Source organism: Nicotiana attenuata, unplaced genomic scaffold (genome assembly GCF_001879085.1).
Source record: "Nicotiana attenuata strain UT unplaced genomic scaffold, NIATTr2, whole genome shotgun sequence".
In the NCBI taxonomy this organism is placed as follows: Eukaryota; Viridiplantae; Streptophyta; class Magnoliopsida; order Solanales; family Solanaceae; genus Nicotiana; species Nicotiana attenuata.
In genome coordinates, this window is record NW_017671961.1 from 70,267 (window position 1) to 84,820 (window position 14,554).

At 42.1% G+C, this 14,554-nt stretch overlaps 1 protein-coding gene across 1 annotated transcript; it reads right to left on the reverse strand.

The window, feature by feature from the left end:
* Positions 1 to 10,947: 10,947 nt before the first annotated feature.
* Positions 10,948 to 11,482, reverse strand: LOC109211064. The gene is made up of 2 exons (XM_019374566.1): positions 11,295 to 11,482; positions 10,948 to 11,224 (listed from the first exon to the last, which is right to left on the reverse strand). Exons 1-2 carry the CDS (start codon positions 11,480 to 11,482, stop codon positions 10,948 to 10,950), a joined length of 465 nt encoding a protein of 154 aa, XP_019230111.1.
* Between the last annotated feature and the right edge of the window lie 3,072 nt (positions 11,483 to 14,554).

A 14,554-nucleotide genomic window follows, 5' to 3' on the forward strand; every position in this document is an offset into this window, starting at 1 on the left:
TGAAAAGTCCATGTGGCCCGCCATGTCACATTTTTCCACCAAACAGATAATTCTGGTTGAGTGACTCTTTACCCGTAAAACGGTACAATTGAATTTATACGTGGTTTATAGAGAAGTGAATTAATTTGATCCTAAAATAATAGATGAATTAGACAAAAATGTAATACTTAGCCTTGAGATGGAGATATAGCAGCAGAAATAGTAATTCTGGAAGCAGGGCTTCCGGGGACAACAGCACCGATATCGGTAAACAAGAAGAAAAATTATATTGAACTTGAATAGAGTGTAGCGTATGTTTGCCAGAAAATTTGTGTCCTTTACAATGATAATAGAGCTTATTATTTATATCTGCACCTAGGGAACAAGGTCCTAGGATCAAGCCCCTCTTTAATGTCATTTATGAGGGTCATTGAAGAATGTGTAACGGTAGGCAGTGAATGCCATATCCCTTGTAACGAGACGTGTACTTAATGTTGTAGAATATTTCTCATTAAATGATACCGGGTGGCAGGCATTTATTTCATTTTTGTGAGCATCTTTCTCTCTCTAGTAACAGGCGGGATCGTTGCCTTCGGATTCAACTATCTTCTGTCTTTGGCTCCACGTGTCACTTCCTCATGCGATCATTTAATATAAACATATTTTACCTTATACAGATAGTCCCCCTACTTTCCGATGGCATAACTTTGTGTCACCGGAAAGTTGGTAGAATACTTTCTTTGGCGAAAAATTCACTGACCCCCTCTGAAAAGTTTCTGACGGTTAATTAAATGCGAGTCTCTCCGCATTTAATGCCCCGAACACGCGTCATCTCATGATTTAGCATCAGTTTTGCCGATTATCGAGGTAATTATGGCCACGATTTTAGCCGCCTATACATTTACTTATACGCATCAACCTCCTTCATTTACACTTCATAATACTCTAAATTTTCTCAAACTTCCTTTACTCAACTCATACATCGTCTTTAAACTTTCTTTAATTTTTTTCTTCTAGAGGAAACCTTCCTTCTAATAAAAAAATGGCCTCTTCTTCCAGAAAATCTAGTTCTTCAAAGAACAAAGGTAAAGCCGATGATGTTTCTCCCACTATGGTGAGTACCATCATCCCGAAGAGTCTAGTTACTACCAAATATTTTGAAGAGAAGTATCCTTTTGCTCACCCTCGTACGTGGGTTGTTACTGTATATACCCTTCTTCTATCCATTCTTCCAGTATCCCTGCTGTGAAGGAAGACCACCACTGTCAAGATTTGAACATATCGCTCCCGACCTGGCGGAGCGGATAACCTTACCCAAGAAGGGTTTTACGTATTTTTACACGTATCCCTTCACTTTGGGAGCATTTTATTTGAGTATAGAGCTTGACTCCGTCATCGTGGAGTTTTGCATCTGCTATCTGATCACGCCCAACTATGCCTTATAAAAAGGACTAAGCGGTCGTTACAGATATAATCCGGTTTACAAGTCCGCAGTCGAATCCCATGGAGAACTAAGGCTTAGCTACAGTTGTTCAATATCGCTAAGAAACACAAGTCCCAACAATTTCCTAATTATAAAGATTATAATATTTATTTTTATCTAATTAACTAACAAATACTAGAAAGTAGTAAAATTATCAATTAACAAGGATAAGGATTGGACACAAGATTAAGTAGGTCTAGATTTATGATTTCCCCTATTGTCGGAATCCTTTCCGCTATGTCTTCTATAATTTCGCCTAAGTATTCTCTACCGATCATGAGCGCTCTGAGTGTTGTAATTCTGTCCCAAGTAACTACCACAATTTACTAGATATATTCTCTCGAATTACACTAGTTGACATTAAGTACGGCTCACTCGGATCGCACCAAGGTTTCGTTATCCCTAATCCCACTTTTAAACCCTCTGTAATGATCCCTCATATACGTTAGGAGTGATGTTGTTCAACAACTACCTAAATATGCACTCTCTCCCGAGTTATACACACTAAATAGGCACAGTCGATTGAGAGCTCTTCAACCAACCACAATAATAATGTAGTCAAACAAATAGAGAAAATACTACGGCAAAACTATATTAACATAACAGGAAAATCATCCTCCAATAGGTTCCATCAAAACCCTAGATAACAAATTAGCTATTCATAATAGTATGCATAACTACAATACTAGAATTCATAACCAATAATGAAAATAGGAAGAAGGAAGTGAAAAACTCGTAGAAGAATTCTCCCCCTTGCTCCTAGTGTGTTCTTGCCTCCTTAGGTCGAATCCCCGGTCTAATGTTGGTCTCTCTGTCCAATCTCGATCTCCCTCGATTGTCTCTCGTCTCTCTCAAGTGGCATATTTAGGTCTATTTATATGTGTAGGAAAAGACCTAAACATGTAGGTCAAGTCCTAGTCAAGCTGGGAAACGAATTAAGTCTTCAAAACTCGAACTGGACCTCGTCCTAGGCCTGGCGTCGCCAGCCTCAACCTGGCTTTTGCCTTGCAGCACCAACCTAACGCCAGCCTCAGCCTGGCTTTTGCCTTGCAGCGCCAGCCTCAGCCTGGCCTTTGGCTGGCCTTGCCAAGCTAAAGCCTGGTTAAGCTGGCCTTTGCCCGGGCTCGCCAGGTCTCTCCTTTTCACTGTTCTCAAGCCCACTTTCAATGTTTAAGTATCCCTTTTGCTCTACTTTCATCTTCAATTCACCTACACATAAAATAGACTCCATTACGTGCAAATAAAGCATAATCTATCATTAAAGCATATAAAATGCAAGGCAAATAATGTACGAAACTATGGAATTATAGCTACACATCAATACCCCACACTTAAACATTGCTCGTCCTCGAGCAATCAAACTACACTTATAGACACAACCTTGAGCACTTTATTTTTACACAATTGAGGCACACCACACCAATGACCATGGTTTATAGCAACAATTAAACTCTAGCATATGCAATCACATACACTTCCCTTTTCTTATGCCATACTTCACGAATATTCACAACAAAGAAAACATGATCCTAACAATCCTAGCCTCAAAAACCAACTCAATGTCACAATGCACTCATGGCTTGAACACCCAACATCATAGAGTGAGTCTAATAACGTTACCTATCCCTCGTGAAACCATGTTTCCTCACCACGGGAATAAGAGAGTAAGTTGAATCCACATATTCAAATCAAATGCTCAAATATATTTTAAGGACTCATATATATCAAAGAATATCGCTCACTCTCACAAAAGAAGTCACATGCATGCAATTGGTACCATAGGCTTGCCCTTAATGTAAATCTCTACTAAAGTAAGCTCGCTGGATCTAAAATCAATTAGGACTTTTTCATTATTGTAATGTGGGCTAAGGGACGGGAAGGATATATTTAGGAATAGTGGCTAACCCTCCTAAGCACTTTAACACATCATATAATAATCTTTCGCAAATTCTTCAACTCCCTTCAATTTCAGAAACAAAATCATCCCTAACAACGTACTCTTCTTCTTTAAGCACTACTTTAATTCATACCCACTAGTACGAACAAGACAACAATTTATTAATTTCTATTTTTCTTTTTTCTTTTTTTTCCAGATTTTTCTCTTATTTTTTTCTTTGTAGTTTTCGCTAGTGATGTATTACTTTACAGGACAAGTGCACCTTTCTTCCTTTTATTGGTTCCACTCAAAAGCCACCCCACATTTAGTCCCTTCTTACTTCTTTTAGCGCTTATTTCACAATTAACGTGCTTTAAGAGGTAAAAGGATCAAAAATATTAATTAAGAACAAAACGGGTATAGGCTTGTAATGTGGGTGCCAAATAAAAGTCTATAGGCTCAAAAGGGTTAGCTAGGGATAAATTTTATTTGTGATAGCGATAACGCTCGAAAAGACATCAAAGAAAGCCTAAAATTATTTTTCACACCGAGCTTCACCTAAAATTTTGCTTCAACTCACATACCGAGCATGTTCTAGACACAATTACAAACATAGACTACACAAAAACCTCACCACACATGGCACATGACTCACTAAGGGACGGTCTCATTCCGACTCTCAACTAATGCAAGTATTCATAGAGCCACAATATATCATTAAAGTATAAAATGCAAGGCAAATAATGTTCGAAACTATGGAATTATAGCCACACATCAATATCAGGTGTGCTTGGCACAAATAAATCCTTCCTTGTGGAGGACAATTGCTTATTTTCGGCGCTTGTGCCGGGAGACGGGAGAAGAGCTATTCTTAGCTCAAGTGATGAACCTCTATTCCCCAAAGATCTTCCGCAGGGGGAATGATAAATTTTAGCAAGCGTGTCCATCATGCTCCAGTATCCAGCATGGATAATGACAACGACCGCGGGTGGATGGAATAGTTCGTTTCAGTCGCCACTAGTGACATCATCCCGACCACGGCTCGAGCCTTTCCAGAATTGTGGAACCGTACTCGTAAGTCTACCATTAGTTTTTTCTTTCGTTAAAGATCATTCCACATTGTTATTGACCCTTTTTCTTTTACTTATTCCAGCGACTCGGTGGGTTCCACCTAGGGTTGAAGGCTTGGACCAATGGTTAAAGAAAATTTTGGATGTTACTACCCCCAAAACCCGCACGTGGAAAGAATTGTCCCTTAAATACGGGTGGAAGGCCAAAAATCATGGTAAGTCTCACTCATTTTGATTTTACCTTTTCATATAAGGAATTTGTTTGACCTTTCTCTTCTATTGAGTTTAGGTCTACCCAGGGCTTGGTTGTTGTCCCCAAGGAGGACATTTTTGGCAAATCCTACTGATGCGGCTAGGCTGCTGTAGGAGGCTTTTACACAGACAGGTATCTCCGGGCCTACTTCTGGTGTGAGTGCTTCTTTTCGGAGTCCCCGGTTGGAGAACAAACAACCAAAGAGAAGACATTCCTCCGCGGTCGGGGGAAAGAATAAGAAGGCGAAGAATGTCACCGTGTCGTCTCCGGAAGTTGTGGTGACGAGCCCCCCGCCTGGGCCGATAATAGACACTGTGATGATTGATGATGATGGGGAAGCCAGCGAGGAGAACGCTTCTCTACATAAAAGACGACGACCTTCCTGAGCTCAACAGACTGCTCAATTTGTTGAGTTAGTTACACCAACAGAGGACGATGCCTCAATGCTCTGGAGGGAGTTTGGGATGGTGGAAATACCAACTCTCATTTTCGGATCCTAGTTGTTGTGCCCGGTACAGTGAGGCTGAGTACCGGGTCCTTGCTGTATTCGGTTGACGATCAACCAACAACCAGCATTGTGCTTGCCACAACCACTTCTCATCCTTTAATGCCATCGGCTTCATCTCCTTCATCACCAACTCTTCCTCTACCACCAGCAGCTGCTACATCATCTCCACCGGCTGCAGGTGTCCGAGAAGAGGATGTTCCTCTCCCCCAGTCTCTAGTTCATGGTAAACTTGGGGTAAAATTATGCCTCCCCCTCAGAAGATTCGCAAAGGAGGATGAACGTTGCTCTCTCGGTCTCTACCAGATGCAATCTGCTGTCTCGGCCGGTGGAACTTGCTAACTACCTGAAGCCTTTGGCTTCAGAAAAAGAAAGGGAAAAGATACAAGCTCTCTCTCGAGAGTGTTTGTTGAACAATGTTATGCACAACTCCGCAACGGTATATTCTTTGTTTCCTTTGTTATCGCTTCTATCTTTGATAGTAGTATTTTGAGTTCGCCTTTTTTGTTTAGCAGGCCAATTTTCTTGCTTCTAAGGGCCTCCAAATGTTGATACGAGATAAGGATGAACTTACCTTCGAGCGGGATCAACTTTTGGCTGAGCAGGACCAGACTGCTACTCGCTTCTCAGAACTGGAAGCTAAAGCTGTTGAGGCTGTTGCGTTGGAGGCTCGATTGCAACAAAGCGAGCAAGAAGTAAAGACCCCTAGTCAAGAGATCGGCTCGTTGAGGGTTCAATTTGAAGAGGCTAGGGCCAAATGGCCAGAAGTCCATAGTGTCGTTCTTGCTGCATCCGATCGCGAGGCTGCCTCAGCTGAAAGATTAAATAATTTGGAGGCGGCCTTGAACTCCAAAACTGAAGAGTTGGTTGTTGCCGGGGTGAAGTATGCCCAATTGGAGGAGAAGTATAAGAAGACCATTGGGCATAATAGACTTTTCAGTTCTACAGTCCGTGATCTCGATGTCAGCCTCCAGTCCGTTAGATCTGCGTGGAAAATCTTTCTGTCGAGGTTGACTAACTTAAAGAAGAACTTAAGCGTGGAGCAGCATCCCTCGTTGTTGAAAAAACATATGTTATGTACATCATAATAGAAAAACCTTGGAAGAGGCTAAAACGGGTGTCATTGACTTTGATGCAGAAATCGCTAAAACCCTTGAGCTGGAGTCAACTGCTAAAAGGGGTCTCCCAACCAGAGCCGATGCTACCGATTCTTCTGATTCCGGTTTTGAATTCTCTGGAACTGAAGAGGAACCGGAAGGCAATGATGATTAAGGTCAAAATGATTAAGGCCAAGACATCGAGCCGGCGACAGATCCACCCCTTCTCTTGGGGGCACAAATGTTTCTCTTCCTCCGGGTTCCAGAGATGCAGCAGCTTAGCTTTTGATTTCTTTTTCCAACTTTTGTACATGTGCCATTTGGCACATTAGTTGTTAATAAAAATACTTTTTTCTAAAGTATTGTGTGAGTTTTCCTTTCTGCACGCTTTCATTTAAACATTTATGCATGTTTGAGCTTTGCGTCCTTTTTAGTGTTTTGCGCACGTTTCATTGTTTGCGTCTGATCATGCAAGCTTTGGGTGGATTTTCCCCTGAAAGTATTTGGATTTCGAGCACAAGTTCCTCCGAAATCAACCCTTTATCGTGAGGGTTTTCATAAGATACGACCCTCTTATGTTTACGGTGCTCTTGAAGAGGGCGTCTCCTGTTCATTAAGGCACTAGCATTTGAAGTACTTGTTTAACTTTCAAATGACAAAATCAATTCATAGTTCAAACAAGAAATAAGATAAAAATAAAAGGACTTTACTTTATTCCTTCCATTTTCAAAAGTACATAAGCATTCGTTGTGCTAAAAAGAAATTGCCATTTCTTGTGGCTAACTTGTACAACTTGTTTCCATGGGGCTGGCCGTGCAGTACCCGTACCCGATGATATAACTATGTTTCCGGGTTTCATATTCCGGTCAAAGTGGCAGTCGTTATTGTCGTATCCTCATATCATTCCCCCTGGTGTTCGAATGCGAATAATGCAAATTTGAACACTGGAAGTTTTACACCTTCGAGGATTCCACTAATGAATTGCTAGATAATCTTTAGTTCGGTAACGAACTTCAATTTATGATATGGGTCCAAAGACTATCTAACAATCCCCTAGTGGTTCGCACTTGTGAATGGTCATGTAATATTTGTTCGATAGCAAATGTAACTTCCGGTAGGAACTTTGCTATCGAGCAAAAGATTATCTAACTGTTGTGGAGTGGTTCTTCGCCTGTGTGCCTTGTTATTAAATGGTCTTATTGCTGTTGTTGAAACTTCCTTCGTAGTATGCTTTCCATTGCTACCTCGTTAAAAACCTTGTCAGAAAAACCCAATTTGGACAAAGCTAGACGAAGGAAAAAAGAGTGCAGCACATACTTTCAGTACATGTGATGTTCATCAGTAATAGTAACTCTTGAGGTGTGCCACGTTCCAGTTGCTTGGCAACTTTTCTCCATCTTGATTCCTTAACTCGTATGACCCTTTCTCGGTGAGTTGAAACCCGGTAAGGGCCTTCCCTTGTTGGACCTAACTTTCCTACATTGAGTTCCCGGGTGTTTTGAGTTACTTTCCTTAAAAACAAGTCTCCCACTTTGAAATAACGGAGGTTGGATCATCGATTGTAATATCTTTCTATTCTCTGCTTTTGAGCTGCCATCCTTATATGCGCCAAGTCCCTGCGTTCGTCAAGCAGCTCCAAATTGACCAGCATTGCTTCATTATTTGTTTCTTCATTTGCCCGGAAGTATCTCAATGTAGGCTCTCCTACTTCCACCGGGATTAGGGCTTATGCTCCGTATACAAGGGAGAAATAAGTCTCTTCCGTGCTTGATTTGGTCGTTGTTCGGTATGCCCATAATACACCTGGCAGCTCCTCGGGCCATTTACCTTTAGGTGCTTCCAATCTCAAAAAGAGATTTTGTATAATTACTTTGTTCATTGATTCCGCTTGACCATTTACACTCGGATGATAGGGCAAAGATGTGATCCTTTTAATTTTCAAGTCTTAAAGGAACTTTGTGACCTTTGCACCAATAAATGGTGGCCCGTTGTCGCCGGCTATCTCTTTTGGTATCCCAAATATGCAAATTATGTTCTCCCACAAGAAATCCACCACTTCACATTCACCGATCTTTTGATAAGGACCTGCTTCAACCCACTTAGAAAAATATTCAATTAAAATCAAAAGAAACCTTACCTTACCAGGTGCCGGCGGCAGTGGTCCTGCAATATCCATTCCCCACTTCATGAACGGCTATGGAGACAAAACTGAGTGCAATGGTTTTGTTGGTTGATGTACCAATGGTGCGTAGCGTTGGCACTTATCGCATTTTTGAACAAAAGATTTGACGTCTTGTTCCATTCGGGGCCAATAGTATCCTACCCATATCAATTTTAGCACTATGGAATTTGCACCCGAATGATTTCCACAGATCCCTTCACGGACTTCTCGCATAACATAATTAGCTTCGGAGGCTCCAAAATATCGGGCCAGCCGGCCTTAGAAAGATTTTCTATATAATTGACCTACTTTGAAACTATATCGCGCTGCCTTAACGCGCAGCGCCCGGTTTACCTTTGGATATACAGGAAATTTTCCGTGCTCAAGGTAATAAATGATCTCATTCCTCCAGTCCCAGACCAAAATAGTAGAGTTTACCTCGTAGTAGCTATCTGCGTCTAGAACCGAGTGCATAAGCTGTACGACCGTGCTGGAGTCCGATCCCTTCATTTTCGTTGACAAGCCAAGGTTAGATAATGCGTTCTCTTCTGCATTTTCTTCCCTCGTTATGCGTGACCACTCTCGGAACCGAGCAAGCAAAGCCTGAACCTTCACTATGTATTGCTGCATGCGTTCCTCTTTGGCTTCGAAGATCCCGTAGACCTGATTTACCACAGCTGGGAGTCGCATTTGATTTCTATGACCTCGGAATCTAGTCCCCGGGCTAATTCAAGCCCTACAATCAAAGCTTCATACTCCGCTTCGTTGTCAGTCAGAGGAATCGTTCTTATGGCCTGCATTAGGGTGAAGGTGTGGTTAATACTACGCCGAGCCGGACCCTTTTACGTTGGAAGCTTCGTTCGTAAATAGGGTCCAAACTCCCGATGTCAATTCTGACACCATCACTGCTTCTTTGGTTGCTAAGGGTAACAATCCCGGACTGAAATTGCCACAAAGTCGGCCAAAACTTGTGACTTAATCGAAGTCCTAGGTTTATATTCTATATCAACTTCACTCATTTCGACGGCCCACTTGGCCAGCCTACCCAAAAGTTTGGGTTTGTGAAGGATATTCCGCAGGGGAAAGGTGGTCACCACAACTATCAGGTGAAATTGAAAGTAAGGCCTTAGCTTCCGAGCGGCGACTACGAGGGCTAAGGCCAACTTCTCCATATATGGGTAGAGAGTTTCTGCTCCCGTTAAGATTCTACTAACATAATAAATGGGTGATTGCGTACCTTCATCCTCATGGACCAAAACCACGCTTACTGCTACCTCCGAGACTGCTGGGTAGATTAACAGTTTTTTGCCTTCCTCCGGCTTCGATAATAGCGGAGGACTTGACAAGTACCTTTTCAAATCCCTCAAAGCCTGGTGACATTCTGGGGTCCATTTGAAGTTGTTCTTCTTTTGAGTAACAAGAAGAAATTATGGCATTTCTCTGAAGGCTAGGAAATGAACCTGCTCAAAACAACCAATCTTCCCGTGAGCCTTTGGACCTCTTTTACGCTTGATAGCTGGTCCGGAATGTCTTCGATGGATTTGATTTTATTGGGGTTAACCTCAATCCCACTTTGTGACACCAGGAATCCCGAGAACTTGACGGACTGACCCCGAATGCACACTCCTTGCGTTTAAGCTTCATGTTATGCTTCCTTAGGATGTCAAAAGTTTCTTGCAAGTGTTTAAGATGATCACCTGCGTTCGAAGACTTAACAAGTATATCGTCTATATAAACTTTCATGATTTTCCCTATTTTTTTCAAACATTTTGTTTACGAGCCGCTGGTGAGTGGCTCCGACGTTCTTTAGCCCGAAGGGCATCACATTATAGCAATATGTGCCAAAATTTGTTATGAACGAAGTTTTTACTGATCCTCCGGGTTTGTCTTAATTTGGTTGTACCCGGAGTAAGCATCGAGGAATCTCATTAACTCATGCCCATCCGTTGCATCAATCATTTGATCAATGTTCGGCAATAGGAACGAGTCCTTTGGGTGCGCCTTATTTAAGTCCTTATAGTCTATGCACATGCAAAATGTATTATTCTTCTTTGGAACCACTACTACGTTAGCTAGCAAGTCTGGATAATTTACCTCTCGGATTGAACCGATACCAAGTAGGAGAGTTACCTCTTCTTTGACGAATTTGTTTCTGGCCTCGACAATAGGACATTTTTTCAGTCTTACCGGAGGAATATTGGGATTCATGCTTAGCTTGTGTACGGCCATTTCCGGGGGGATACCTGTCATATCCGCATGCGACCACACAAAACAATCGACGTTAAATTTAAGAAATTCTATAAATCCAGACCTTAGTTCGGGGTGCAGTCCTGTCCCTAAGTGGAATTTCCTCTGCAAGAATTTTTAAAATAATGCGACTTGCTCAAGCTCTTCCGCTGTGAAATTTGTTGCGTCCGTCTCTTCTGGTACTTGGAAATACCTTGGCACCTGATAAGATTCCGACGCCTCTTCCCTCTGGTTGACCTCGCTTGACTCAGGGGCAGGTGCCGGTTCCTGTAATTGCTATGCCGCATGCTCCATCCCTTTGCTACTGAAGACCAAAATTGCATTCATCTCCCTTGTCGCTGGTTGGTCACCTCTTATTTGTTCAATTCCGTCGGGAGTTGGGAATTTCAGCAACTGGTGATATGTCGATGGCACAACCTTCATCTCGTGCAACCATGGTCTTCCCAGGATAATACTGTAGCCCACATCACCATCCACAACCTCGAAAATGGTCGTCTTCATCACCCCTTCGGCATTCGTGGGCGGCGGATCTCTCATCGGGTTGTCAAGCTTGCTAGGTTAAACCCGGCAAGGAGTTTTGTGGCCGGAATAATGCTTCCGGTGTTCTTGGCTTGCTCCAATACCTCCATTGTATAATATTGGCCAAACTCCCTGGATCCACTAGAACACGCTTGATTTTATAATCTAATACATTTAAAGAGATTGCTAATGCATCGTTGTGCGGTAGCAACAATCCATCAGTGTACTCTTCCGTGAAAGTGATGTCATCTTTAGCGACTTCCCGGAGTCTCTTGATGTGGGTTACTAGCATCTTCGTCTTTTTTGCCGTCGCGAATGTAACTCCGTTAATCTTGCCTCCCCCTCCCCCCTCCCCCCGAAAATAGTGTTGATCATCAGGCGTGGGGGATCTTCTCCTGCTTTTGACGGCTTTGTGTTGTCACGATTGCGATCGTAATTATTTTTAGCCCGGTTACTTAAAAATTCCCTGCGATCGCATATTTTTCAGCAGTGTCGCCACCTCTTTGCGTAGATGCTGGCAATCCCTGGTCCAATGACCATTTGTCTTGTGGTATTCACACCACAAATTAGGATCCCTCTGGCTGGGATCAGATCTCATTGGCTTTGGGAATCGTGCTTCTTTAGTGTTCCTCATAGACGACACAAACTCTATTACATTGACATTGAAGTTATATTTTGAAAGTCTATGGTAGGAAGAATCTCGAGAACCCGATGTTTCCTTGTCTTGTAACGACCTGTTGTTTCGGCCGCGAACAGTTCTTCTATCGGTAATGAACCTATCCGCCGACCGAAAACCTCTGTCGCGTCCTTCGGCCCGTTCATAGGGCAAAAATCGGCTCCTCGAAGACTGTCGATATGTGTTGAAATCATCTTTTGATATCTCTTTATTCTTCTCCCGGCCCCAAATCTTAATCGATGCCGGAAAACCGAGCTGATCATCTTCAATCCTTATCTTTGACTCGTATCGATTGTGAACATCCGCCCAAGTTGTCGCTTGCAACTCAAGCAAGCTTTCTTTCAACTTCCGGGAAGCATCAGAACTTCTCGGATTAAAATCCTTGGTGAATGCTTTAGCGGCCCATTCATCCGGAACGACCGGTAGCAGCATCCTTTCCTTGTGGAACCGAGGTTACAAATTCCCGCAGCAAATCAGACTCTCCTTGTGCAATCCTGAATATATCGGCCTTTCGGGCATGTACCTTTCTGGCCCTGGCATGGGCCTTAATGAAAGAATCCGCGGGCATTTCGCAAGGAGTCTATAGAATGCTCGGGCAAAAGCGAATACCACGCCAAGGCTCCCTTCGTGAGAGTCTCTCCGAATTTCTTTAGCAAAACTGACTCGATCTCGTGGGGATCGTTCCCCTTCACCGTCATTGTATAGGTGGTGATATGCTCCTGAGGATATGAAGTCTCATCATATTTTGGCACGTCATACATTTTAAATCGCTTCGGGATCTGGTGTCGTGCTTGGTTTGTATAGCAATTGAGTGTACTTCTTTGAATCCGGCCCTTTCAGCACTGATGGTGCGCCCAAAATTTGGTCTATACAGGCGTTTACTTTCCTCATAACCGTATGAGTTCGCTTTTGAAGGGATCACTCTCATTGTTGAGACCAGATCCGCTCCCCCCGGCCCCATCGAAGCCGACCTCTCCCTTCGGGGTGTTGTTGTCGACCCTCTGCGCTGTTTGATTTGTGGGAGCACCAGGAGGAACTGGACCTCGTCCATTAGTGTTATTGGAAGTACCCGATAACGCCTGCTTCAGTTTTGTCATAACCTTATCCTGCTGTGTGAGATGGCCTAAAATGGCCTCATGTTGCTCCTGCAACACTTTTACCGCTTCGACGACATGCTCTTCTTCAGCATCATCAGGAGTCGCCTCTTGAACATGTCGTGTGTACTGCCTTTCGTGGACCGGTGTGGCTTCGTTCCCCTCACTACGGGTATCGCTGATTGAATCCTCGTGCCGAGACTAATTTTCCTGGGCCTCAAGGTTGTGTGTGTTGTTAACACCATTATCTGCCATTCTCTATGATTTTTCGCTAAGAACAAATAATCAAACACGTTAGTAAAAGAGGCAAGGACCAACTTAATTACACAACTGTCTAAGCCCCACAGTGGGCGCCAAACTATTTACTCATAAAACGGTACAGTTGAATTTATACGTGATTTCTAGATAAGTGAATTAATTTGATCCTAAAATAATATATGAATTAGACAAAATATAATACTTAGCCTTGGGATGGAGATAAAGTAGCAGAAATAGTAATTCCGGGAGCAGGGCTTCCGGGGACAACAACAACAACGATATCAGTAAACAAGAAGATAAAATTATATTGAGCTTTGAATAGAGTGTAGCGTATGTTTGCCAGAAAATTCATGTCCTTTATAATGATAATAGAGCTTACTATTTATACCTGCACCTAGGGAACAAGGTAGTAGGATTAAGCCCCTCTTTAATGTTAGTTATGAGGGCCATTGAAGAATGTGTAATGACAGGCGGTGAATGCCATATTCCTTGTAACATGCAGTGTACTTAATGCTGTAGAATATTCCTCATTAAATACAACCGGGTGGCAGGCATTTATTTCATCTTTATGAGTATCTTTCTCTATAGTAACAGACGTGATCGTTGCCTTCGGATTCAACTATCTTCTGTCTCCAGCTCCACGTGTCACTTCCTCATGCGATCATTTAATATAAACATATTTTACGCTATACAGTGACCATATGTGTGCAATAGAAATAATTGTTTGACTTTCCTGTTATAAACGAAAGAAAAGTAACTTTAGACCATAATTTTGGATAGTTGGGTGATCATCTGAATAATGGATTATTTAATTGCTCCACTTTTTTTCTTTTTAATTTGGTTTAATATTCAATTTGATACTTAGATTTTTATTCTTACAAAGTAATTTTTTAAAAGGCATTTGATTATTAGCTAAATTTATGTGGTATAATGCATATACATGTATGATTGAATTAGGCATAATGCATGAATACACATATGGTTGAGGTAGGTATAATACATAAACACGCGCATATTATTATTATTAGTCCTCATCTCTTTATCTCCTCTCCTCTCCCCCCTTTGTCTTCTTCTTACTTAATTTATTTTCCTCTCTCCCCTTTTCTCTTATTCTTTATGTCCTTTTCCCTTCTTCTTGTCAATTTCTCTCGCCTCCTATCCTTTCAAAATTTTGATCCCCTCAATTCCGTTAACCAACCAGTCATCGTTACGATAAAATGTTAACTTTTTATAATTCGATGATAAATATGTATTTATAATTGAATGTGAATAGGAAGCTTATATGATAACCTTTGGATAGTCTACATCATTCTGAATTTCGCGAGCACAACTCCTT

Excerpts from the sequence above, each read along its gene's own strand:
- LOC109211064 (XM_019374566.1), bottom strand. The coding sequence starts at position 11,482 with ATGCTAGTAACCCACATCAAGAGACTCCGGGAAGTCGCTAAAGATGAC. Across the intron at positions 11,225-11,294 it reads GCCAATATTATACAATGGAG|CAAGCTTGACAACCCGATGA; the intron begins GTATTGGAGCAA and ends GGTTTAACCTAG.